The following is a 25,331-nucleotide window of genomic DNA, read 5'->3' as shown; positions in this document are numbered from 1 at the left end:
CTCACTCTTTTCTTCATCTTTGATCAAATACATGTCTTAAGTCTCTGGTAAAAAAGCTTCAATAGCACACAACCTATAAACCTGTGCAGCTGGAGCTTTCAAGTGTGCAAGATGCACCTTAGCTGATTGGCATGAGCATGCTAAGCTGATCGGCTTGGGTTGTTTTTGCTTCTTCTCCGTGTCATCTTTTCCCCACTCGTTCTCTAGCTTGAGTCTTACCGTTTTCTACAATTTTTTCATATGAGACATCACCATATCATCACAGTCATCGGAGAAGAGTTTTGACATACTTCTGCAGTTATCTTCATGTTGGGAGTGATTCCCATCTCAATAGCTCTCCTCTTTATTGTCCTTCTCTCCTTAGAAGTAAACTTCCTTCCATGATCAAACAGCAACAACCAATCGAGATCTTGTAATGAGTCAATTTTTTCTTCTTCAATTGGTGTGCATGATGTTGTAGAGAGGGACCTTTTAGGCTTATCATAATTCTACACTTCTTAGGTTTCACCATCTATCTTTGAAATATAATTTTGATTGATCCATCCCTCATGTTCTTCTCCTTCTTCTTCTTCAAATATTTTCTAGATCGATTCTCCACTCATCTCTTGATCAAATATATCATCAGTTCTTTTGACTTCACTTCGGTGTTTCTCATTTCGTACGTTGTGGACAAAATGGACAAATTCAATTGGAATCCAATCAAAACGATCGAATTCCACCAATGGTGTCTAGCATTCTCAAAACTTTAGCCTACATTCACGTTAGTTTCAACAGTTTAAATATGCGTAATGACTTATCTTACCTTAGGAAGTAGTTCTTTGATTTTTAGTGTGGTCGTTTCATCTTCCATGAGGTCTAATTCATCTTTTTCAAAATTTTAAGATGTTTGTATTGTTTTGCTCCTTTCGATAACAAACGTAGCAAATTGACTTGTTCCTTGGGAACGACACTAAAAAAATCTTGTTTGGCGGTGGTTAGCATGCCAATTCGTGAACCGTAAGCACACGGATTAGTGGTAGCTTTTTTCTTAGAGTCCCCCAAGGTTTATCAATCTGTGGAATAAGTGGAATGCTGGCTCTCACTTTATACTAATCTTAGTACCAAAATAAGGCAATATGAGTTGGGTAGAGAGACAAACTAAACTAAACTAAACTAAATAATGAACAAAGGTTGATACAATATCGAAAAGAAAGATAGATATACGTTCCCTTTCTAGGATCTAGGTTCACATGGATATGGATCTACTATACAAATGTGTGCTGCCTTTACTAGCTATCACAGAGATTAAATGCTCGCTCGGCCTTTTTCCTCATGCATACTGTAACTACACAAGGGTAATCAACCACCTCACTTAGAAACCTATATCAAAGCATCCGCAGAGTTAAGCTAATCACCACAATTACCACAAACTCTACTAAGAACATATGCTGATCACAATACATATGTAAATGAAACATTGTAATGACATAGACCATGAAGTATTGATAGGCATAGTGTACATGTAAAAGTTACATATCAAGTATCCAAACAATCCTAGGGATGAATAGAGGCTTTACCCCATCATCTTATTCTTGGCACTTGTTATTGTCACCTTTTTAGTGCTGTTTAAGTGGTATTTTTGATTAATTCTTATACTAACCCTCCACTTGACACCTGAAATAACACCATTATTGCATATGTATTGTATTTTGGAGCATATTGTGTTTTGACAGGAAGTACGACATAATCAAAGGGTTTTCATATGGAGTAAATGCATAATTGGACGTGGATCATTAGGAAGGGCCGGCACACGAAAGGGAAGGACCAAGTGGGCCAAAAAGAGCCCAGGCCGATCAGCCTGGGACTCTATAGGCTGATCGGCCTGGCCTATTCCAAGGCCCGATGACGCTCCCATTTCTTCAGCGTGAAGTCTATGAAGCCTCTAGGGTTTTTCCAGCAACCATTTGCCCAGAGCCGCCTCCCAACCGGCTGGAACAGGAGTATAGATATCCCCTGAAGGACCACAAGTAGTAGAGAGCTAGAGGAGAGGAAAAATACCACGCATACACCATTCCACCGCTGCCACAAGGTCAGTAATAGAGAGAAAATTGGATCTACAGGAGGCCACCTGAGGCAGAGCTCGGGAGGAGGAAGAAACACCCCAAGCCGATGGACGTGGAGGTGCTCAGGCTGATCGACCTAGGGCCTCCTGCCCCTAACCGTCATCCCCTTCGGTCCAATTGATCTCAAGGGCATCCCTTACCCCTTTGTGCATCAACATGTGTAAGATCATGAGGTAAAGTCTCTGTTTGTCCTTAGGATTGTATGGAGATCTTCATTTGTAATTTCCAAACCTCTTGTTGAAGATCTGTTTGTTATCATTCATATATTGATCATGCTCTTATGGCTAGCCAGCGCTACTTTGGGTTGCTTTGTTGCTTACTTAGAACTATCATCATGCCGTGTTCTTATTGTTCAATAGTCGATTACCCTCGTGTAGTGACACTATGTGGGAGGGAAAGTGTTGAGCATGGTTCACATTCACATATGATAACACATGGTTCCATCTACCTTGTTCACACATTATGTCTCCATTTACTTTGATCTAGACTTCTTAGCTCTTTTGTTAGCATAATAATATTCTATACATAGAGCCTTCTAGTTACATTGATCAGTTGTTGGTTAAGCGTGCAAATCCCTTGTTCCACATATTGATAAATCTTGGGGGAGTACTCTAAGGAAAAAGCTACAACTAGTCCGTGCGCTTGCGGTTCACACAAACATTGATGCGCTAACTACCACCAACAATTATATAGATCGATGCACAAAGGGGACATGGAGACTCTGGAGAACGTCGTCACTGAAGATGGCAGCAAGGGGAGGTAGGAACATCCTAGGCTAATCGGCCTAGGGCTCCTGAAGCCGAGCGGCCAGGGGGCTTCTTCCTCCTTCCTAGCGTCCGCTGGCATTGGTCATCGTGGTGATCTGATCTAAGCCCTGTTTGTCATCTTGTGGCGGTGGTGGAATGTGATGAGTGGACTCCCAACTCGCCAGGGGATTTCCCTGTTGAATGTACTAGGCATTTATTTATAATTGTCCGTGTCGTTTGTGGTACCTTTTGGGCAAAGTATATGGAGAAAAATCCTAGGATTATCGAGAGCCTTCCTCTGGTGAAACAGGCGTCCATCGACGCTAAAAATGGGCCAGGCTGATCAGCCCAAACCCGCTTGGGTTGATCGGCCTACCCTCCATATAGCTCAAATGTCCAAGCGCTCCATACGGAAGTTTTAGATCTTTTTGAGCCATGCAAGTTTGACAGCAAATTTGCCCCAATCAAAGTTCGAATTAGGAAGATATGGCCCATGCAAGTTAAGCTCCTCCTACGGGCCTGCAGTTCAATGTTCGTTTTTGGACTTTCCAATATCCAAAGTCCAAGCCCAAATCCAACTTGTACAAAAAACTCTTCATTTATGTCTTATTTCCTATGATTTCAATACGGTTCAAAACACAACACATATGTGAATATAGGATTATTTTAGGTGGCGAGTGGCGGGTTAGTATAAGAATAAGTCCAATAATACCATTGAAACAGTACAAAAAAGGTAACAATAATGAGTGCCAACACTGGCCTCTCTCTATCGGGGTGACGCGAACCGAGGTCCGTCCTGCTCGCAGTGGCTGTGGGGTGGACAACGGCAGGGGATGTTCTACGAGCCGCAATAACGATAAGCTCAAGGAGCTCTAATGGCTATGCGGACATATGCATCGGCTTTCAACTATGACAAAACTCCCATGAGCTAGGGCCTCTTTGACGACACAACATCAGGCCAACCCGCACCCGCCGCTGGAGAAGTCATCTGAAGAATGCCTGCAAGATTTTCTTTCCTTGGTCACCGGAAATGGCCAACTTGTCCACATAAGTATGCATTTTTTTCGGTCAACGAGTGGTGTATGATTTGTTATTTGCCTTTGATGGTATTTGTTCTCAGTTCTTACCCTTTCGTTCTTTTGTTCCTCTCGGATAAGCAGGTGAGATCCCCCATGAGGTAAGGCACGATTAAGTACTAGGAGCATGCAGTGGCAAGCACCGTGGTGGCGTGCAAGACTACATGCGGGAGCAAAACTGCAGCACACACAGACAGAGTGAGGCCACTGAAGGGGAGAGAGGATGAAGACAAAGACGAGGGAGAAGTTTATGGCATGTGGATCCGAGGGTAACATGAACTTTCCACACCTCCTCTAACGCAAAAATCATTATTTTACTTGTTGTAGTGTGTTGCAAACCAAACTGCAATTTCAGGACGTGTTGGAAGCCAAATCAACTTTCACAATGTGTTCCACACAAAACCAACCTTTAGCAATGTCCCTCGGACAAATTTCCATATTTTCTGTGCTGTACAATAAATTTGTTTGTACATGCATGATCCTCGTTACCGCATCTTACTACCATCAAGCATATTGTTTGGTATGTTCATGGAACTTTGGACTATGGTTTAATCCTTCGTCACATATCTTCAGCAAATTTGATTGTGTATTATGGTGATTAGGCCAGTTTTGTCTGTACACTCGTAAAACAACTCTGAAAACTTAATGTGCTAGCGGGAATAACATGTGCAGACAACAATTCCACCTCCTCAGCCAATGCATCGGAAAACTAGTCGAGGACAGTCTACTTTGACTACTCGTTTCAACTAGAAAACTAGTCGAGGGCGGGTTCCACGTGATCAACAACTAGTCGGAATCGACTCTGACAGTTGGCTTCATCAACAATCGACACGGCTTTGTCGACAATCGTCCATGAATCAACCTAAGTCACTTTTTTAATCATTTTTTATAAACTTTCTAGCTTGTTTTCTGCGTGCAGGGCAACACGCAGACTACTTATTTGTGTATGCCTCTCAACGAAAGTTACCCTCCAGAGCTACACTTTGCCAATTATTCCTGGGGCATGTTAACCGACAGTCATGGGCTTGGTACACCAAATTATGGAGGCTATAGCCATGGGTTTTGTGCACTGAGTTCTGGAAGCTTCGCCAACAGGCTTGGTATATCGAATTTCGGAGGCTACGGCCACGGGTTTGGTGCACTGAGTGCTGGTGGCTCGCAGCGGCTACACCCTAAGGAGGCACAAATTCTATGTGCGGCAACACACGCTTTTCTCGCCAAAAGGCAGAAAAGTCTCAACGACTACTTTAAGCGCAATCGCGCTCTCTTTTTGTCACAATGCTTATTTTAAATATCTTCTCTTAGTGGTTGCCAATATCCTTGAGCAGAACACACCTTAATTCATGATAGTTTTGGATCTTCTGTTATGCCTAAACACTAGGAAGTGAGACAAAGATCTCCGTAGCAGCAGTGCTAGTACGCGTACACAAGACAAAGATCCCACACGCAGTGGCAATGGCTAAATAGGGACTGAGAGCCTAAACGTAATAGGCTAATTACTTGGGAGAAATATGGCCGAAACAAGAGCATGACACACAACATTTACATTATATTTATCACTAAATAAATTTCAGTAGTTCCAAATTCTATAAATATTCTACATAATGTATGCATCTCTTTTTGCAGGTCAAGCTTCGGCGACGACTCTCCAGGACGCTCAGCGTACCTCCAATGGCTCCGTTAGCTCCCAGCTCGGGGGCTAAGTGCCAATTACTACTCGGAATATCTCCAGTGGCTCAGCTAGCTTCCAAGCTCAGGGGCTACAGCGCCAATTACTACTCGGAATACCTCCGGTAGCTTTCAAATTCGGGGGCTAAGCACCAATAACTGCTCGACGTGGCTCTTACGGCTCACTTGGCGCATAAGCTTGGGGGTTGGATGCCATAAAACTACTCGGATGATGACTTGTGTGAAGACTAAACACCCTCAGATTGATTAATTTATCATTCCAAGGCTCGGGGGCTGATAAGCTACACCCAACAGTTGAGTTTTTTCAAGATGAAAGAAGAAGATTCAAGATTTTATTGACCCTCAGCCTGATTCTTCAATTTAACCTAAGTCTTAGGGACTACTCCATATGGAGTGCGACTTCCACCACCCTCCATATCACATTCCAAAGATGAAGATTACAAAATCAAGATGATCAAGGGCTTGAGCACACCATAGCCTCATGACAGCTTTGATGAGCTTTGAAGATTTAGCTAGAAAAAGTACTCAAAGAGCACCAAAACTACTTGACGAGAATCTGAAAAGTACTCAAGACTGCTACATTCGACCATGAAGCGCTCGGGGGCTTGTCGGGGATAGATCCCCAGTACTCGCAAGGAAGGAAGAAGACGGACTCCTACTAAGTATATAAAGGAGGGCAGGGGTCCCTAGATCGGTAGGCGAAGACCTTATAGAGAACCACAACAGAGGACCAAATCCTCAACACGAAACAACACCTAAACGCAGGGCGCAATATACAACACCCCAAACAGGACGTAGGGTATAACGCTACTCTGGCGGCCCGAACCTGTATAAATTTATGTCTTGTGTCCTCGCTTTTACCTTCGAGTTCTAGGTCCAACGATCCCCCACCAATCAATCTACTACCAAGGGATACCCCTCAGTAAGTTGCCGGGTATAAAATACTGGCACTTGGTGAGCTCAGGCGGCCAACAACGAGTTCTCATGATTAGTGTTGTCAAGTTTCATGATAAGACTAGTCGAGGAAGCACCCAAGAGTCCTAAGAGGAGGATGACAATGTTCTAGAGAAAACTGGTTGTCTTGCCTGTGTTTCTCAACAACTTCAGCATGCTTTTTCACCAACTTAGGATATTCTTGCATATGCATTAGGCAAACCTTGAAATACTTTCATAGATAGATAAAGTAAACAATACAAAAGACATTTTCTTAATTTCTAGTGATGCACTCCCTATTCAAAAGAAGTTGTGTACTAGAAGGCCGTCCAGCTCTCACCTGAGACATACATTAATACACCTGATATGTGAGCTTACCAGAAGCATTTTAGATCCTAATCCTTCAGTTGTACCAGTATTATCAACTAAAGTAGATAGAGCTACAAAAATTGCATTCAAACTTGAATTGTACTAGCTGAAGCACATAACATGCAAATCTTTTTTCTTGAAAATTTGCAAGGATTCATAAAGTTTCATCCGATATCGCTTATGACACTTTAAATTATGATTTTAATTCATCACCTTATTATAGTCAATCCAAAATTTTAATGATTTTATTTTTAAGTCCTCTGATTCCTAAAAATGTTTTTTATTCACCCTGAAACAAATCATAGGTTGCATGCCTAGGCAGAGGTTTGCTAGTTATTCTAGTTGATGAATGTCATCAGCTTTCGAGATGGAGTGGCACCAAGATGATGGAATTTCTATTGCATGGAAATGACAGAAAGGTAGATTTGTTGAATATATTGTAATTTAGAAGGAAGTAATACAAGGAAATGACAGAAAGATGAGAAAAGGAGAAGAAGAGAAGAAACAAGAAAATGAGACAAAGGGGAAGACAATAAGGAACAAAAGGCAAGTGGTCCAAGTTAAATAAATCAAACTAATTATTATGTACTCATGTCACTACCTTTCGTGAACAAAATCGATTGTCTAGAAATATCTTTTAAAAATATCTTTTAAAGTACCAAGTTTTATAAGATTTATATACCATTTTACAAGAATGGTATATCAAGCCTATTTGTGAGGTAATAGTTTTTTGAGGTTGCAATAAGAATGTTATGTTCATGTAGTACATTTGAAAAAAAATAAGGCTTATTCTAAATATCTTTTACAAATGCCAGGGAGGACATGTTTATGATTGCAATAGAAAAAGAAAGATTTTTTTACACTAATATATTGTTCTGACCTAACCAGTATCACACACATGTAATACGTGTCAAAATCACAAAATATTTAAAAGTTTATCACATATGGTTGGTCTTTGCTGTCTCTGTGTTCGATCTGATGCCTTGTGCACATCAAGGCACTAACACTGTCTTCTAGTTAATGCTTGTGTCGGTGGGGTGGAGAGTTAGAAGACACCTACAATGTCATGGAGATCCAGGCATGAAGACATAAGCATTTTCCTATATATGTAGTAATGATTGTGTGAGTGCTGTTGCTACCGCCGCGGGGTTTGCCTCCTCCCGCGACTGTGGATCAACGGCATGGAAGGCCCAGCCGGAGATGAGGCACGGGCACGTGGGTATGAATGGGTACAGCGGGCAGGTATGGGAAACGCAGGTGAGAAAAAAAATCAGTTTTCGACATAAACCTTTTCTAACTCACGATTTTTTTGGATATGCATTCCCTCCACCTCCCGAGCCTAGTCAACATGAGAAACCTACGTGAGAGGCACTGTGGGCCTAATCTGAGTGAGAAACATTTTCCATTCAACTCATTCTTTGAAGTGTATATATATAAAGTTATAAACCATAAAGGGAGACCTAAACGAATTTCAGGTTTTGTTGGTTAGATCTATTCCAAGATAAACGAGATGATGAGCAGATACTTTATCTCATCTATGACCTTCCAATTACACTACTAGTTGTCCCCTCTGAGCCATTAATCCACAGACATTAGGCCCCTAGGAAGATGGAACAGTAAGCGCATTATGAGCAGATTGCAATCATAGGGTTCATCATGTATTATACCGCTTCTTTAATATGAGAATGGCAAAATCCCCTGCTTCCCCTGCAGGTTTTGCAGCAAGAGGTCCCTGCGTTGGAAGCAGTGGGATGATCATGTTCGTCTGCCCGATCACCTGGTGTCTGGTGTTATTGCTGCTGCTTTTGTTTCTTCTCTGGTGGGGTTGGCTTCATCATCCCAACCATTTAACGTTCAGCCAAGGGTCTTTATAAGTTGTACTACCCTGACAAGAAGTATTAGTATGCTATCCTTAGTTCCTGAGAAATGGTGGCCATCGTGGTGCCATGGACTTCGTATGGAGTTCTTATCTACCCCTAAATCCTAAATTATAAGTTATTCTGGCTTTTCTTGATTCATAGATATTATTATGCATTTAGACATTGGGTATATCTAAGTGCATAATAAAATTTATGAATCTAAAAAAATTAAAACGACCTATAATTTGGGACGGAGGGAGTATTATATATGTGGCGGGCACAATTGTATTTGGTAGTTTATAACCTGAAGGCTGAAGCTGGGTCCGATCCACTGTTTATATAGTTCATCTTGTGCATCTAGCTTCTGAAGTGTGACTGTCGCTAAATTGGGTGTTCCATTGGCTGTTGCAATACGTAGTTTGCAATCTATCTGACATATTGTTCATCTTGTGCCTAACTATGCCGGATTGGTCATCTATGTACGACATTTGATTTGGTTTGTTTCAAGAAAAAAGGGTCATAGGTTCAACTAGAACTGTGCTTGTCTCTTTCAATAAAATTAACTCTGTATCTATGAGGGCGTATCAAATGTAAATAATAGTAGCCTAATACTAGTAATCAACATAAATAATCGTAATAAACTCGTATACCTTCTTAATGCGGAATGAAGTGATTAAGTGTTTGTGGCATTTTGCCATTGAAATTCATCGCCCTTATTTTCTTCTTATCAGAAATATAAGTGCATTTATGTGAGCGTGCGTGTGTATTCGTAGGGTTGAGTCTGCGTACATTACTATATTTAAAAAAATTAAAAATAAGTCCATTAGAACATCGACTCGATCTCCAATATGATACTTTAACTAACAATATCTATTAAAACTTATTATTTTAAATCGAAAATTTATACATCATGAAAATATATTTCTATCCAATCTAAGTAATACTAACCTTGTATTGTTGATTTATATAAATTTTAGATATATGTAGTTAAAATTTAAAGGTTGGACTTATGCTCTGATAGGAGGGAGTATCATCTTATTCGAGGTTGTATACCTATGAACATTCATTAAGAGAAAGCCAAGATGAGGTATACGGCTTGGATCTGCTTGATCTTTTTCACGGCGACTCTGATCATTATCACTCACAGACTCACTGGCACTTGGCATGGCACCGATGTCAGTATGGCACAAGTCTTTCTTCTGCAAGATGTTGGCCCTTCAATGAATCATCCCCGTTATGGAACAATAAGAATGTGAGAGAAATAACCTGAATAGGAAAATAAAAACAATAACAATGCTTGGTTCACATTGGTCAGTTAAATATATACTCGACTATGGTCTCAAGTCTCCGCTCCTGATTTCATCAATAGCAACAAGATGCAACACTTCATTACCGACAGCGCGGCAACACATCGTCCGTTTACTTCAAGAATCACTGGTGACACCAGGTTCTTTCAGCATACTCAAATAAATGCCACATTATACGACAAATAATTAAGTCCAAACCATTGACTGTTTTCAAATTTTACATCCCTAATCACTTTATCCATTTGACTCATCCACAAAGTATTGACTCAATGTAGTCCCAAAACAATTAAATTGATCCAATTCACCTCTAATGGGATTCCTTCTTCTTCTTCTTTTTTGTCTCTCATCCTGCAAGTTGTCTTTTGGGTTCTAATATATATGCTATAAGAATATTTCAGAAGTTTTCATGGTTATTTACATCGGTTGGGAGCACGCATTTGATACTACTTTATCCCTTGAAATTGTAAATGCATGAAAAAAATAATAAAAAAGCATCAAAATATTTTTTCGAACATATGGGTTTCAACAATGTCGTGTAACATGTCATGAAATTTGAACCTAGAACACTACTCGTGCCAGGAGAAATGAATAAAACAAATTTTATTAGGGAGTGAGGTGGACTAGTGTGAATACAGGAGAGCAAATCGATTTGTATACGGGTCAAACTGACAAAATGAATTGTTTGGATAGTAAAATGCACGTTTGCTATTTTTAACTCAACTCACTTCAAACAGGGGAAAGAAGATTTTCAGGAAAAATTTTCCAACTGCATACCTAAAATTGAACTACTTCATGAATGGTGATTATTTTCAGGGACTAATCCACAGAATGCCCAGTACCCTCTATGTTCTTCCTCAATCCCCCTCTCTCCTGCATACTCCCCCTCTCTGAATCCTGCATTGACACGCACGGCTAGGATTCAAGGTGGCGCAGATTGAGATTGCATGTGGGAAGCATGGCGTGGGGCCGCGGCGAGCAGTGCGGCGTGGCTGGCAACTCATGGTGGGCGGTGCGGCTGGTGGCTGGCCGCACAGCGTGGGGTCGCAGTAGGTGGAAGGGTGAGGGCAGGCGGTGACGAGCTCGGAGGCAAGGTTTGACGGCCGGAGATGGTGTGGTGGCGGGATGAGTGCAAGGCCGCTCGAGGGAGCGCGATGCATGATGGCTGGGCAAGGCGGGGGCTGCTTCGAGGTGGTGGCGAGGTAGCCAGGGGGCGCATCGCTGCACAGCGGGGTGGGGCGGCGTATAGCTGGAGGGGGGGGTGGCACAGCCCGCATGGACGAGGCCATAGCTTGTACGGTTCGCCATGTCCATGTACTTCTAGCTTTTTGCACTCCATCGTACGTCTTGACGAATGGCAGACGAGGGGGTGCCGTCCCTATCCAAACAGGGAGAGCAGCACCGCGGCCAAGGCGACTGAGAGTGCGGTGATGCGCCCTGGAACCCTTGCGGAGTCCATCCGGAGGAACATCCCCTCCAGCAGCGGGTAGCTCAGCGCCGCCACGTAGCTCAGGAGAAACAGCTGCGGCAACATCTCGCCGGACAAGCCGCCGCCGCCTCCGGTCATCATTTTCCAGGTGCCCCCGACCAGCGCCGCGGCGTTGAGCGCGCAGAGGGTGGTGGCCGGGAGCAGCAGCGTGGAGCACCCCGTGAAGTCGAACACGCCCTTCTGGTATAGCCTGCCGCCATCATCGTCGTCGGCCTTGGTGGTGAGGTCGAAGCGCAGCACGGCGGCGCCGACGAGGTCCTGGACGGCGCTGACGCAGCCGAAGAGCTGGGCGGTGACGGCGTTGAGCATCCAGAACCTCTGCTCGTTCCACCACGTCCGCACTGCCAGCCCGCGCCTCGCCACCGACACCTCGACCAGGTGCTGCACCAAGGAGGATGCGAAGGCGGCGGCGAACCACGGGGCGGCGGCGGCGTCCGGGAACAGAGGGACGCCGCGGAGGAAGCAGAGCTGCGGCAGGGTGGCGTAGCACAGCGCCGGGAACGCGTAGAGCGAAAGGAAGCCGAAGTAGGCGACGGTCATGGCCTGCGGCACGGAGACGGCGAGGAGCCCCCGGCAGGTGAGCGGGCAGTAGCGCCTAGAGAGGCCGACGGCGAGGAGGCCAGACATCCAGCGCTTGTTCTGGACCAGCACGTCGTTGAGGTTTGTGGGCATGGTGCCGAGGAACGGCGGCCGGGACGAGGGCGCCGGGTAGCAGTAGGCCGACGTCCAGCCCCGGGAGAAGAAGCGGCGGTAGCCGGTGAAGTAGTCCTCCACCACCGACTGGTACATGAACCCCACCTCGTCGCCCCACCCGGTGCCGGTCTCGTACGCGCAGGAGGCCACCAGCGCCGCGTCTCGAGGAAGACGACGACGATGGCGACCAGCAGCAGGTGGTTTCTGCAGGTGGAGGTTGCGCACGGAGGATATGAGGTCGTCGGAGTGGCCGAACCTCCTCACCAGCTCGCCGGCCTCCATGGACGAGAACTCTGCACCGTGCGCCGGCAACGAGGTGGCGGCGGACGGCATGGCCCCGTACAGTGCGTCCCTCCTGACGTAGAAGCCGGTGCCAACGAGGAGCGGGCCCCGGAGGCCGTCCTGGCCGATCCATCGAGTCTGCCGGACGCATGCAATTGATCATCGCTTGTCAGCTGAGAGCTGGCCATGTCAACAACTCAACATACGAGTGAGTCTGATACATTACCGCGAAGAAGGATCGGAGGTCATTGGTGTAGATGTCGTTGGGGCTGAGGTTGTGGAACATCTGCGGGAACTGCACGAAGGCGAGGCTCTCCGGCGCCGGCGGGGATCGGTCGAGATGGAAGCACATGGCCTCCAGGGCGGAGGAGCGGCTGTTGCAGGACATGTCGCAGTCGAGCACCAGCAAGTAGGGCGCGTTGCTCACAAGGCTCGACACCCGCAGCTGCAAGCAGATCATATCATTGTCGTCATCCGATCCGTGTTAGTCTTAGTACTGATAGTTATATTAGTATCGTGTCAAAAACCGACCGGTTAGAATCAATGCTCAGTTTTTTATTAGCAGTTGAGAGCGGATTATTATTATAACCAACAAGGAATTATACAAGCAGATGACAGCGCACCAGGGCGTTGAGAGCGCCGGCCTTGAAGTGGTGAGGGGACGCCCTCCGCTTCTGGCGGGACACGTACACCAGCAACGGCATGGTTTCCTCGCCCTGTTGGTCGTCGTCCTCCTCCTCGCCCGCGGTGATGATCTGCGGATTGAATTGGTTGCATGCAAGATACAGATTTACATATATAGATGAAGCTGCTAGTTAATTCAACTCAACTGATGATCAGGAATTGCTTTGATTGAATTGGATTTACCTCGACATAAGCATCGTGATCCTGACGTTTTTCTTTCGTCCAGCTCCTGGAAATACTCTTCTCCTTACTGGCCTCCTCTATGTCCCCTTTGAACGTCTCGTACATTTTCTGCACAGAAATTAAGTTATACGTACAAAAGACATTAGTTGAGAAAATTTGTTGACGCTAGCTCCATCATCGTTACACAGATACCTTCATTCTTCGCCTCTCCTCGGCGGCCTCACCGCAGCGATCGCCGCCGTCATCCTGGCCGTCGTCGCCGGCGAAGTACCTGTCGGGCCACGGGCACTGCACCGAGTGCCTCCTGCAGAAGGGCACCCACGCCCTGGCGAAGGCGTAGGCCTTGCGGGCGGCCATCAGCGTCAGCGGCGACCCGGCATCGTCCGATAGGTACACGCTCAGCCTCCCGCCGTGGTAGTCCAGCGCCATGGCCGACACCACCGTGTTCATCACCCCCAACGCCGGCTCCTTGTCCGGGTCCGCCGTCACCACCAGCACGTCCACGGCCGGGAGGTCCCCGCGCCGCCGGGACTCCAGCAGCCGGTCCGGGAACGCGGCGCGCGAGACGGGCCGCCACAGGCCCGACTGCGACAGCGTCCACAGGAACAGGAGCGTCAGGTCCGCCGCGACCATGGCGGCGTTGCGGGCCACGCCGCCGCTGAGCTGATGCAGGTGCAGGGCGCGGTGGGCGATGGCCGCGGCGGCGAGCGCTGCGTGGACGGCCGCCATGAGGCGGTTGGCGGTGGCCAGGCGCCTGTTCACGTGCACGGAACTGAACGGCGGTGTCGTCGTCTCGCCAGCAGCCATGTGTGGTAATTGCTCGGCAAGGTTTAATTAGCTGCTTGCTCAGGTGATGGGAGCACTGTGCATTCTGCCGGGCCTGATCTGTAGACCTGTGGTTATATATGATGCGATTGGATACGGCAAGGATCAGCTACCTCTAGCCAGTTGCATTGGATCATCCACAAGTAGAAGATTGGAGAGCAACCTGGGATGGGAATGAGGTGCTCATTCGCGACAGTTTTGCTCGAATTTGATGCGGAGAGCATCCTAAAAATCCATCTCAATAGGAGTAGTCAAAAGCACGACATTCTCAAATATGCATGCTCCATCCTCCAGCAGCTCCGACTCATGGCTAAAGGTGTGGTCACTGTGGAGCGCCATACCAAATAAAGATTCGATTGTTCTGGTGGACAACTTGTGAGTACCAAATCTGGGGTTGTGATGCTAAGCTTATAAAGGAAAAAAGGATGAAGATTTACATTAATTTGAAGAACGGAGGGTTTGCACTGTGATGCTAAGCCTGTACAAGGAAAAAGGGGTTAAGATTTATATTTGAGAATTTGAGAATATAATGGAGGGAGTGCAAGAGAAGGGAAGCTTGTTCACCACAGAAAACCCGTCGGGTCGTGGTTTTCCTGAGGTTACTGGTGATCCTATTGTAGCTGAATGCTTGTACGCGCTGAAATGTTGGCAAGGGATGAAGAAGCTTACACTGACCAACTCGGCTAAATTAAAACATCTCTCTTGAAACAATAATTCTGCAGGTACAAGTGGGAACCAAAGAACAACCCTAATGAATCTCAAAAACATTATGCAATCAAAATTTGTGTGACAGATCGCAGACACAAAAGCAAATATAATGTAGAGTCATATTAAGCATCTCCGTGCTACATAAAAAGAGTCAAGGCACTTACATCATCCAGCACTACTAGAGAACTCGGTATTAATACCGGTTCGTAGACTGCATATCTTCCGAAAATGCATCCGGGATTAATCCGTCGAGATAAAAGGGGGATCTTTTATCACTGGTCCCTCAACCGGGATATAAGATCCTACTTTAGTCCCGGTTGGTGTTACAAACCGGGACTAAAGGTCGCCTAACCGGGACTAAAGTGCGTGCGTACAGCGCCATGCAAGCCTGCATGGCGCCTATAATTTTGTGCATATCTCACGTACCCCTTTAGTTAACCTTTAGTGGTTGAGAACTTTTTTTTATAATAAAATCAATCAAACTAGTATTTAAACGAATCAAATAAGTATTTAAATGAATCAAACAAGTATTCATACAAATACTATACAATTCTTAGTGTACTATATATATATATATACAAATCTAATAAGTGTACATATTATATATATATATACAAACTAAATCAAACTATATATATATATCTACGATGATCTTCCCGTCGAGGTGCTGGGAGCGTCTAATTTTCGTCCATCGTAATGAAAATCTTCTTGTGGATTTACCACCTCGTCCATCAGGAATCCAATGAGACCTTCACATATTGCCGCTACTCTTTCTTTCTTCAAGAGTCCCAATTGAATATTCCACATCTGTAATTTGGATACATATATGTGAATTTTACACGAACAATTGTAGAAAATAAATAACTATTAATAGTTTTATTTTACATACTTTAAATTCGTGCTCCGTGGCCTTGGTGGTATTGGGTCCCAATAAATTGTGCATGTGCTCACAGACATAGTAACCACATAGATTATCATTCCCAGGTTCCTATCTTAAGCAATGTAGTGGGAAAAAATAATTAAGTTATTAAATATTCGTGTTATAGAATGTACAAAATGTGCAAACTTCATACGTACCGGGAAGTCTGTTCTCCATGTAAGTTTTTCTTTGAATTGACCTGATCTATCTGCCTTGATGAATTCTCTCCATGCTCTGCAAATTAAAATAATGAATGATATAGTGTTAGGTTAAAATTTAGGAAACAAAATTTTGTATAGAGATAGAGGTCCAGAATTAGTACATGTCTAGCGTGTGTTGCACGTCTTGATACTCCTTCAGATCTCTCCTCAACGAATCGAAGACAGTGACATGACTTCAATCAATGTTAATAATAATGAGGATCCAGTGGAAGCTGTGTATGTAAATGTTCATATATATTAGAGGTAACTAACATTAATCAGATAAGGAAAAAGAAAACGAATATAGACGGTATACACACACTTACTTGAAGTTGTATGGAAGTAGTATGTGATCCTTTAATTTTTATCTGTCTAAGGAATTGTATACTGCGAGCAACATTTTGTCTGGAAAATCTCGTATCTGGGCTTGCTTCACTATGGATGGATCCATGAAGCCAATATGGAGGTACGCTTCATGTCGGCCCATCCGAATTAGCATCCTATATAAAATGAAAGATAAAGTTAATTAGTACGGTGAACGCATGCAAAAAAATGATATGAGTCAAAATTTACATGTACATATAAACGGACACTTACAGAGTCCAAGCGCTCATCAGAGAGACGTCTAGGGCACCATGATGGTACACTTCGTATATATCCTTGAATCGTAGCCACAGGACTGCCTCGCCTTCGCCATGAAAATCTATCGGTTTTATCTTAAGGCCCAACATCTCCCTCTCGTCGGCAGACAACTTCATGTACCATTGATGGAATTCGTACATCTTCGTTGATAGCTTCTTTAGCGAATCAGGGCTAACAATAGGCATGCCTAGCTCAAAGGTCCATTTCGGTTCACTTGGCGGTGTAGCTGGTAGCTCGACTTTTTTCCTTTTTTTCTTCTCATCAACCTTTACTAATGCCCGTTCATAGTTTGATAGTAGTGGTTGACTGTTCTTGGCTTGTTCCTGTGTCTTGATGAATTTATATAATTCTCTTCGATCTACTGGCGGTGGCTCCATCTCCCTTCCTTTTCTTAATTCCCTCTATTCCCTCAACCACTCACTAGCTTGCACTTGGATTCTGGTCCAGTGTTCCTCATGAGTCATTGCCTCCTAGCGTTCCTCAGAAGTCACCTCAGGCTCCTTTGTTTTCTTCTTACGCTGTATTGGCTTGGGAGGCGGTAGTCGGGACTTCTTAAATGGTGCTCTTAGTCCCGGCGAAGGTGATCATGGAGGGGTGTTGTTGTCGTCATCGTCGCTCCAACCACCAGGCTATAGTGGAGATGGAGACCTTGATCGTGGAGCAGGTTGTGGTGCAGATGATGGTCTGGATGTTTGAGGAGATGGTCGCTGCTATGGATTTGCGGAGAGTGGTCTTGAGCTTTGAGGAGGTGCCTCCACGCCGGGGATGATGATGTAGCATTTGCGCCATAGAATGACCTCGGGAACCACTTCTCCTAGTGTTGTTGACCCGAAGCCTGTTGCGAAGTCGAGCTCTAGGTCTTCAAATTGGCCATCAGGGATTCTCTCTACGCCAACACTGGCATAGCTAGGTGGAAGCTCCATGCCATGGCATGTATGATTTGGCAGGATTGGCAATGCACTCCCATACGCCACCTGGATATATAAAAGAAATGATGTTCTTAACCTTCAAATTGCCAAAGCACTCCCGAGGCTCCAGTGCATAAATATTATGTATATATACGTACCTTATTGCTGAGGTTGTTGATCGGTGTATGCAGCTCACATGTGGTGCGTTGCGTGATGGCATCCACAAGGAATAGTTGCTCTTCCACGGGTAATCCTGGCGTATATGGCTCAGGGTGCCCTGTGGATGCACAGCTGCTCCCGAGGTGTTGAAAAGGGCTAGCAACTGTGTCAACCATTCGTCTACTGCCTCCCTCCTGCATTCTTACTTCTAATGACTGCAGTTTGGATTCTATCGTACGCCGCCATCTCTCATCCTCTTGCTCCTTTCTTTGGTTCTGGCTTGTGTACATGTCCAAGTCGCCTCGGAATACGAACTTCCACAGAAAAAGCCCGAACCCTCGGGTACGTCCTGGGTGTTCGGGATTCCCGAGGGCCATTGTGAGCTCATCATTCTCTTGGCACACCATCAATGTCCCATCCTTAACATCTTTAATAATCTTGTCAAGCTTTGTGGCCGCTTCACTTAACAGGTCATCGAAGACCAGCGTCCCATCATCTAGGTTTATCTCACCTTCATGAGCGTAATACCAATTTTTTGATCGTTCGGGCCAATCAATTGTTCCTGGTATGATACCCCGCTCAATCAGGTCTTTTTCCATCTAATTCCATTTGGGAATTGTTTTGGCGTAACTACCTCGCCCTAGCTTATGATGGTACTCCTTCCCCCCAGCATTGCCTGTGTTCTGGGTGACCTTGTTCTTACTATCTTCGGTGCTCTTGTATTTTACAAATGCCTCCCAGTGGTCCTTACACTATGGACACACACTAAAATCTGGAGTTCGGCCCTTCTTAATGTAGGCGATATCCAACATCTTCTTGAATGTCTGGAATTGTGTGGCCATCTTCTTCTGTGTCCACGCTTTCACATCATTTTCAATATATCCGTCGGGAAATGTGAAATGTTTCTTAACTTCTTCTCAATGCATATTCTTTTCTGTATCCTAGAGCGCGTATGGATTAGTCATTTTGTCCTTCCATTCCCTTATGCTGATGGGCACGTTCTCCCTTACGATTGCCCCGATCTGACTCACGTACTGTGTTGCCACTTCTTGGGGAGCAACCGGCCTGCCCTCTTCTGTGACTTCCGTGATGATAGCCTTTTTTGTTCCAGTCTTCAACTTGGAAGGACCTCAGTGGCTTCGGACGAAGATTCATCGATCCAGAGAGCTAACATTTCAAGACTCATTAATTAATTAGTACATAGTAATAATGAATAACATCATATATTATAGATAGAGAGGGTTAAAATATGATCTATACCTCGTCGGAACCTTCTGCCACGATAACATTTTGCTGGAGCTCGGGCTCTTCATTGCCATCGGCAGACAGGTTGAGAAACATGTCTGCCTGGCTACCCTCTTCATCGGTGTACGCTATGGGAAGGTTGGAATTACTATCACTAGCAATAATCCGCTCCATTAGATACCTTCTGGCCTCGTCGTCTGCCATCGTTCTCAACTACTTTGTACATGAAATCATATATAGAACAACCACGAAAAAAATTCATTTCAACAATTTTTTTTGAAATATACAAAATGTAATATACAAAATGTACTATGTAAAATGTAATATAAAAACTAATTTCTAAGAATTTCAACAAAAATTTGTAAAAATTTGTACCAAAGTTCAATTAATTTCTAAGCATTAATTAGTAGTATACAACTATATTCCACAAACAATTAGAAGTAATCTACCAAATTTCTAAAACTAATTCGGGCCAGGGGGACGACCGGAGTTGGAGGTGGGTGCGTTGGCGATGAGGATGCGTGGCGATGACGGGGGAGGCGGCCGGCCGACTGGCGATGGGGACAGCGGTCGCGGCGATGGGGACAGCTACGACGACGGGGAGGAGGTGGCGCTGGTGCGCGATGAGGGGCACGCGCGGAGGTCACGGCGATAGGGATGGACGCGCCGGCGGCAGCGACAGGGACAGAGGAGGAGGCCGGCGATGATTGCGGGCGAAGATGATGGCGGCGGCGACGGAGATGGAGGAGGCCAGCGAGTAGGATGGGCCGGCGGTGGCGACGGGGAGCGGCAACGGCGGATGCCGGCGACGGGTGGGACGAGGCCGAGGAGTAAAAATTTTGCTAAGTGTTGGTCGCGGGGGCTTGTAGAAGATGCTAAAACTTTAATCCCGCTTTGTAATTGAAACCTGGATTACAGGACATTTAACCTCGGTTTCTAATACAAACCGAGATAAAAGGGGGGGGCCTTTTATCTCGGTTTATGATCACCCGCGATAAAAGGCCCTCCCCTTTTATCTCGGTTTATTATCATCCGGGATAAATGGGTACTTCTAGGCGGGAATCGAAAAATCCCCTTTTATGCCGGTTCTACTTTATAACCGGGATAAATGGGGACCTTCTCCTGTTTTTCATCTCCCGACTGGTTTTTGGAAATTTATTCGATTTATGTTTTCACAGGATTTCAGGAAGCAAAAAATAAGAAATTTACATATTTCAAACATGCAAAAATATATTAAATTAATAAGTTTGTTTACAATAAGTTTTAACTAGTCATAAATTCTATACTATTTCTTTTTGCTTCGAGTTGGAAATTTATTCGATTTATGTTTTCAATGGATTTCAAGAAGCAAAAAATAAGAAATTTACATACTTCATACATGCAAAAATATATTAAATTGGCAAGTTTGTTTACAAGAAGTTTTAACTAGTCATATGTTCTATACGATTTATTTTTGCTTCTATTTGGAAATTTATTCTATTTTTGTTTTCACTGGATTTCAGGAAACAAAAAATAAGAAATTTACATATTTCAAACATGCAAAAATATGTTAAATTAGCAAGTTTGTTTACAATAAGTTTTAACTAGTCATAAATTCTACACTATTTCTATTTGCTTCTATTTGAAAATTTATACTCGCCGGGTGGAACTTGTAGGCATCGGATCTCGCCGGGTTTCGCTGGATTTCATGAAGTAGAAATTAAAACTTTACATATTTCAAACATGCAAAAATATATTCAATTAGCAATTATATTTACAATAAGCTTGAATGACTCATTAATTCTACACTAGTTATATTACCTTCTTAAATAATTATTTTACTGCATCACTATCATCTATCATTAATCCCAGAGGGCAAACAATCTGTTTAGCTTCATATGTTGTGGATGGCAATTCATTATTCTCAGGAAGAATCTTCTTGATAATTTCTAACATCAGTATCACAAACTCAAATATTGCTGAAAGTTTACATAGAAATACATAAATTATTTAGCCCATATTTGATTTTCAAATAACTAAACTATTAAAAAATTCAATAGTTCCCACATAATTTACTTATTCTAAAAATGGCTAATTCCATACCTCTATCTGAAAAGTACTAAAGTATGAAATTACACCTATAATTTATATGGCTAATTTATACATATCCATCACATTGTAGCTCAAAAATATATATAAATACAAATCATCTACATGCTTAACAACAAACAAACTTATTTTTCTCCCTCTCTAAAGTATAAAACAAAGCTTAACAACAATAAATGAGCGGAGCCCATGTTTTGTGAAGGTTAGCTACTTCATGCTCGGTTCACTTACATTTTGTACATTACATTTTGTATGTTACATTTTTTATATTAAATTTTGCATAGTACATTTTGTATATTATATTTTGTATGTTACATTTTTTATATTACATTTTGCCTAGTACGTTTTGTATATTACATTTTGTATAGTAAATTTTGTATATTATATTTTGTATGTTACATTTTGCATAGTATATTTTGTATATTACATTTTGTATACTACATTTTGTATGTTACATTTTTTATATTATATTTTGTATAGTACATTTTGTATATTACATTTTGTATATTTCAAAAATGTAGTAAATTTTGTATATTTCAAAAAAAATTGTTGAAATGAATTTTTTTTCATGGTTGTTCTATATATGATTTCATGTACAAAGTAGCTGAGATCGATGGTAGACGACGAGGCCAGAAGGTATCTAATGGAGCGGATTATTGCTGGTGATAGTAGTTCCAACCTTCCCATAGCGTACACCGATGAAGAAGGTAGCCAGGCAAACATGTTTCTCAACCTGTCTGCCGAAGGCAATGAAGAGCCCGAGCCCCAGCAAAACGTTACTATGGCAGAAGGTTCCGACGAGGTATAGATCATATTTTAACCCTCTCTATAAATAATATAGGATGTTATTCATTATTACTATGTACTAATTAATTAATGAATCTTGAACTGTTAGCCCTATGGATCGATGAACCGTCGTTCGAAGCCCCGAGGTCCTTCCAAGGTGAAAACTGGAGCAAAAAAGGCTATCATCACGAAAGTCACAAAAGAGGGCAGGCCGGTTGCTCCCCAAAAAGTGGCAACACAGTACGTGAGTCAGATCGAGGCAATCATAAGGGAGAACATGCCCATCAGCATAAGGGAATGGAAGGGCAAAACGACTAATCCATATGCGCTCCAGGAACCAGAAAAGAATATGCTATGGGAAGAAGTTAAGAAATATTTCACATTTCTCAACGGATATATTGAAAATGATGTGAAAGCGTGGACCCTGAAGAAGATGGCCACACAATTCCAGACATTCAAGAAGATGTTGGATACCACCTACATTAAGAAGGGCCGAACTCTAGATTTTAATGTGTATCCATAGTGTAAGGACCACTGGGAGGCATTTGTACAATACAAGAGCACCGAAGATAGTAAGAACAAGTTCACCCAGAACACAGGCAATACTAGGGGGAAGGAGTACCATCATAAGCTAGGGTGAGGTGGTTACGCCAAAGCAATTCCCAAATGGAATCAGATTGGAAAAAGATCTGATTGAGCGGGGTATTGTACCAGGAACAATTGATTAGCCCGAACGATCGAAAAATTGGTATTACGCTGTTGACGCCGGATTTTGACACGTGTTTTGAATCGGCGTCAAAAGAAGGAAAAAGACGTGTCGATGCGGCGAGCTAAAAGCTACAGTTGGGAATCAGCCAATTGAAGCTACAGTGTTTCGGCCGATTGACAAAAGGGGTCGGTAAAGGTTGGCCGATTGGGAGCTAGAGCGGCTTGGTCAGTATGGGCCTAAGGTGGGCCGGAGAAAAGATTGGCTGAAGAAGGAGATTGGCCCGTGGGGATATGATAACCAACTCCGATACGAGTTGTGTTTGTTATCATATAAAATTAGAGATAGATCCTAGTCGGTTAGAAAATCAGTTGTAACAGGCTATAAATAGCCACCTCTAGAGGTTTGTAAAGAGAACACATCAATTAATACAACCAATATACTTTTTCCTCGTACTTTATTTTCAAGTCGGCGACCTTGCCAGAATACCTTTTTCTTTCACGAGTTCGTACGGGTTGGCAGGGCTACATCAACACAATCTTCGGCCGATTCTGTAAGTTCCGCTTACCGAGTAATATCTAAGCTTTAACTTCGGGCGCATCGCTGTTGTTTCATTTAGATTTATTCACCAGTGATCGATATCAACTAGAATCGTAGATTCTACCTATTGTTTTAGTTTTTATTACCAGTTATCCAACTTGAGATACGAACTGTCGGCTTTTATTGCTTTCGTTCTTTGTCGTCATACAGCCGATTAGATCTATCCCAAGTGTTGTTTCCCTAGCGTTGTTTAGTTTGCTCTAGTAGCTTTTCTTTACAATCGCTACACAGTATCGGCTGTTTTATAGCTGGTCACCTCTACAGTAAATCGGCCGATTCGCCGACACGCTTTTAAAGACAGATCGGAACTCTAGCCGATCGGAGCCCTTGGAATTTAATATTTTTATTTCCTTATCAATCAACAAGTCAGATTGACTGGCACGCCGCGCGAACCGCACCGGTGCGATAACCCGAACAGGAGTTAAGCAGATTCTCTCGGGTCGTGTGTCCGACGCTGAGGATCATCGGCTGATTTTCAGCATGAACATACGCTCATGGAGGTGAGATAAAACTAGATGATGGGATGGTGGTCTTCGATGACCTGCTACGTGAAGCGGCCACAAAGCTTGACAAGATTATTAAAGATGTTAAGGATGGGATGTTTACGGTGTGCCGAGAGAATGATGAGCTCACAATGGCCCTCAGGAATCCCGAACACCCAGGACGTACCTGAGGGTTCGGGCTTGTTCTGTGGAAGTTCGCATTCCAAGGTGACTTGGACAAGTACACAAGCCAAAATCGAAGAAAGGAGCAAGAGGATGAGAGTTGGCGGCGCACGATAGAATCCAAACTACAATCTGTAGAAGTAAGAATGCAGGAGGGAGGCAGTAGACGAATGGCCGACGCAGTTGGCAGCCCTTCTCAACACCTCGGGAGCAGCTGCGTCCATAGGGCTCCCTAAGCCACATACGCCAGGATTACCCGTGGAAGAGCAACTATGCCCTGTGGATGCCATCACGCAATGCACCACATGTGAGCTGCATACACCGATCCGCAATGTCAGCATTAAGGTACGTATATATACATAATATTTATGCACCGGAGCCTTGGGAGTGCTTTGGCAAGTTGAAGTTTAAGAACATCATTTCTTTTATATATCCAGGTGGCGTATGGGAGTACATTGCCAATCCTGCCAAATCATACATGCCATGGTATGGAGCTTCCACCTGGCTATGCTAGTGTTGGCGTAGAGAGAATCCCTGATAGCCAATTTGAAGGCCTCGAGCTCGACTTCCCAGCAGGCGACGGGTCAACAACACTAGGAGAAGTGGTTCAGGGGGTCATTCTATGGCGCAAACGCTACATCATCATCCCCGGCGTGGAGGCACCTCCTCAGAGCTCAAGACCACTCTCCGTAAATCCACAGCAGCGACCATCTCCTCAAACATCCAGACCATCATCTCCACCACAACCTGCTCCATGATCAAGGTCTCCATCTCCACCACATCCTGGTGGTTGGAGCGACGATGACGACAACAACACCCCTCCACAATCACCTTCGCCGGGACTAAGAGCACCATTTAAGAAGTCACGACTACTGCCTCCCAAGCCAAGACAGCATAAGAAGAAAACAAAGGAGCCTGAGGTGGCTTCTGAGGAACGCTGAGAGGCAATGGCTCATGAGGAACGCTGGACCGAAATCCAAGTGCAAGCTAGTGAGTGGTTGAGGGAACAGAGAGAATTAAGAAAAGCAAGGGAGATGGAGCCATCGCCAGTAGATCGAAGAGAATTATATAAATTCATCAAGACACAAGAACAAACCAAGAACAGTCAACCACTACTATCGAACTATGAACGGGCATTAGTAAAGGAAAGATGTGGAATAAAACTATTAATAGTTATTTATTTTCTACAATTGTTGGTGTAAAATTCACATATATGTATCCAAATTACAGATGTGGAATATTCAATTGGGACTTTTGAAGAAGGAAAGAGTAGCGGTAATATGTGAAGGTCTCATTTTATTCCTGGTGGACGAGGTGGTAAATTCAAAAGGAGAATTTTATTACCATGGATGAAAATTAGGTGCTCCCAGCACCTCGATGGGAAGATCATCATAGATATATATGTAGTTTGATTTATTTTGTATATATATGTAATACGTACGCTAATTAGATTTATATGCATATATAGTATGCT

The 25,331-nt window shown here is 43.8% G+C and overlaps 1 protein-coding gene across 1 annotated transcript; it reads right to left on the bottom strand.

Moving 5' to 3' along the window:
* Positions 1-11,314: 11,314 nt before the first annotated feature.
* Positions 11,315-14,266, bottom strand: LOC117847333 (cellulose synthase-like protein G2). Its single transcript, XM_034728524.2, has 5 exons — positions 13,602-14,266; positions 13,410-13,517; positions 13,166-13,297; positions 12,769-12,987; positions 11,315-12,680 (listed from the first exon to the last, which is right to left on the bottom strand). The coding sequence occupies exons 1-5, from the start codon at positions 14,214-14,216 to the stop codon at positions 11,457-11,459; spliced, it is 2,298 nt and encodes a 765-aa protein (XP_034584415.1). The 5' UTR covers positions 14,217-14,266; the 3' UTR covers positions 11,315-11,456.
* Between the last annotated feature and the right edge of the window lie 11,065 nt (positions 14,267-25,331).

Source organism: Setaria viridis, chromosome 3 (assembly GCF_005286985.2).
Source record: "Setaria viridis chromosome 3, Setaria_viridis_v4.0, whole genome shotgun sequence".
Taxonomy (NCBI): domain Eukaryota; kingdom Viridiplantae; phylum Streptophyta; class Magnoliopsida; order Poales; family Poaceae; genus Setaria; species Setaria viridis.
This window is presented reverse-complemented; position numbering and strand designations above follow the sequence as displayed.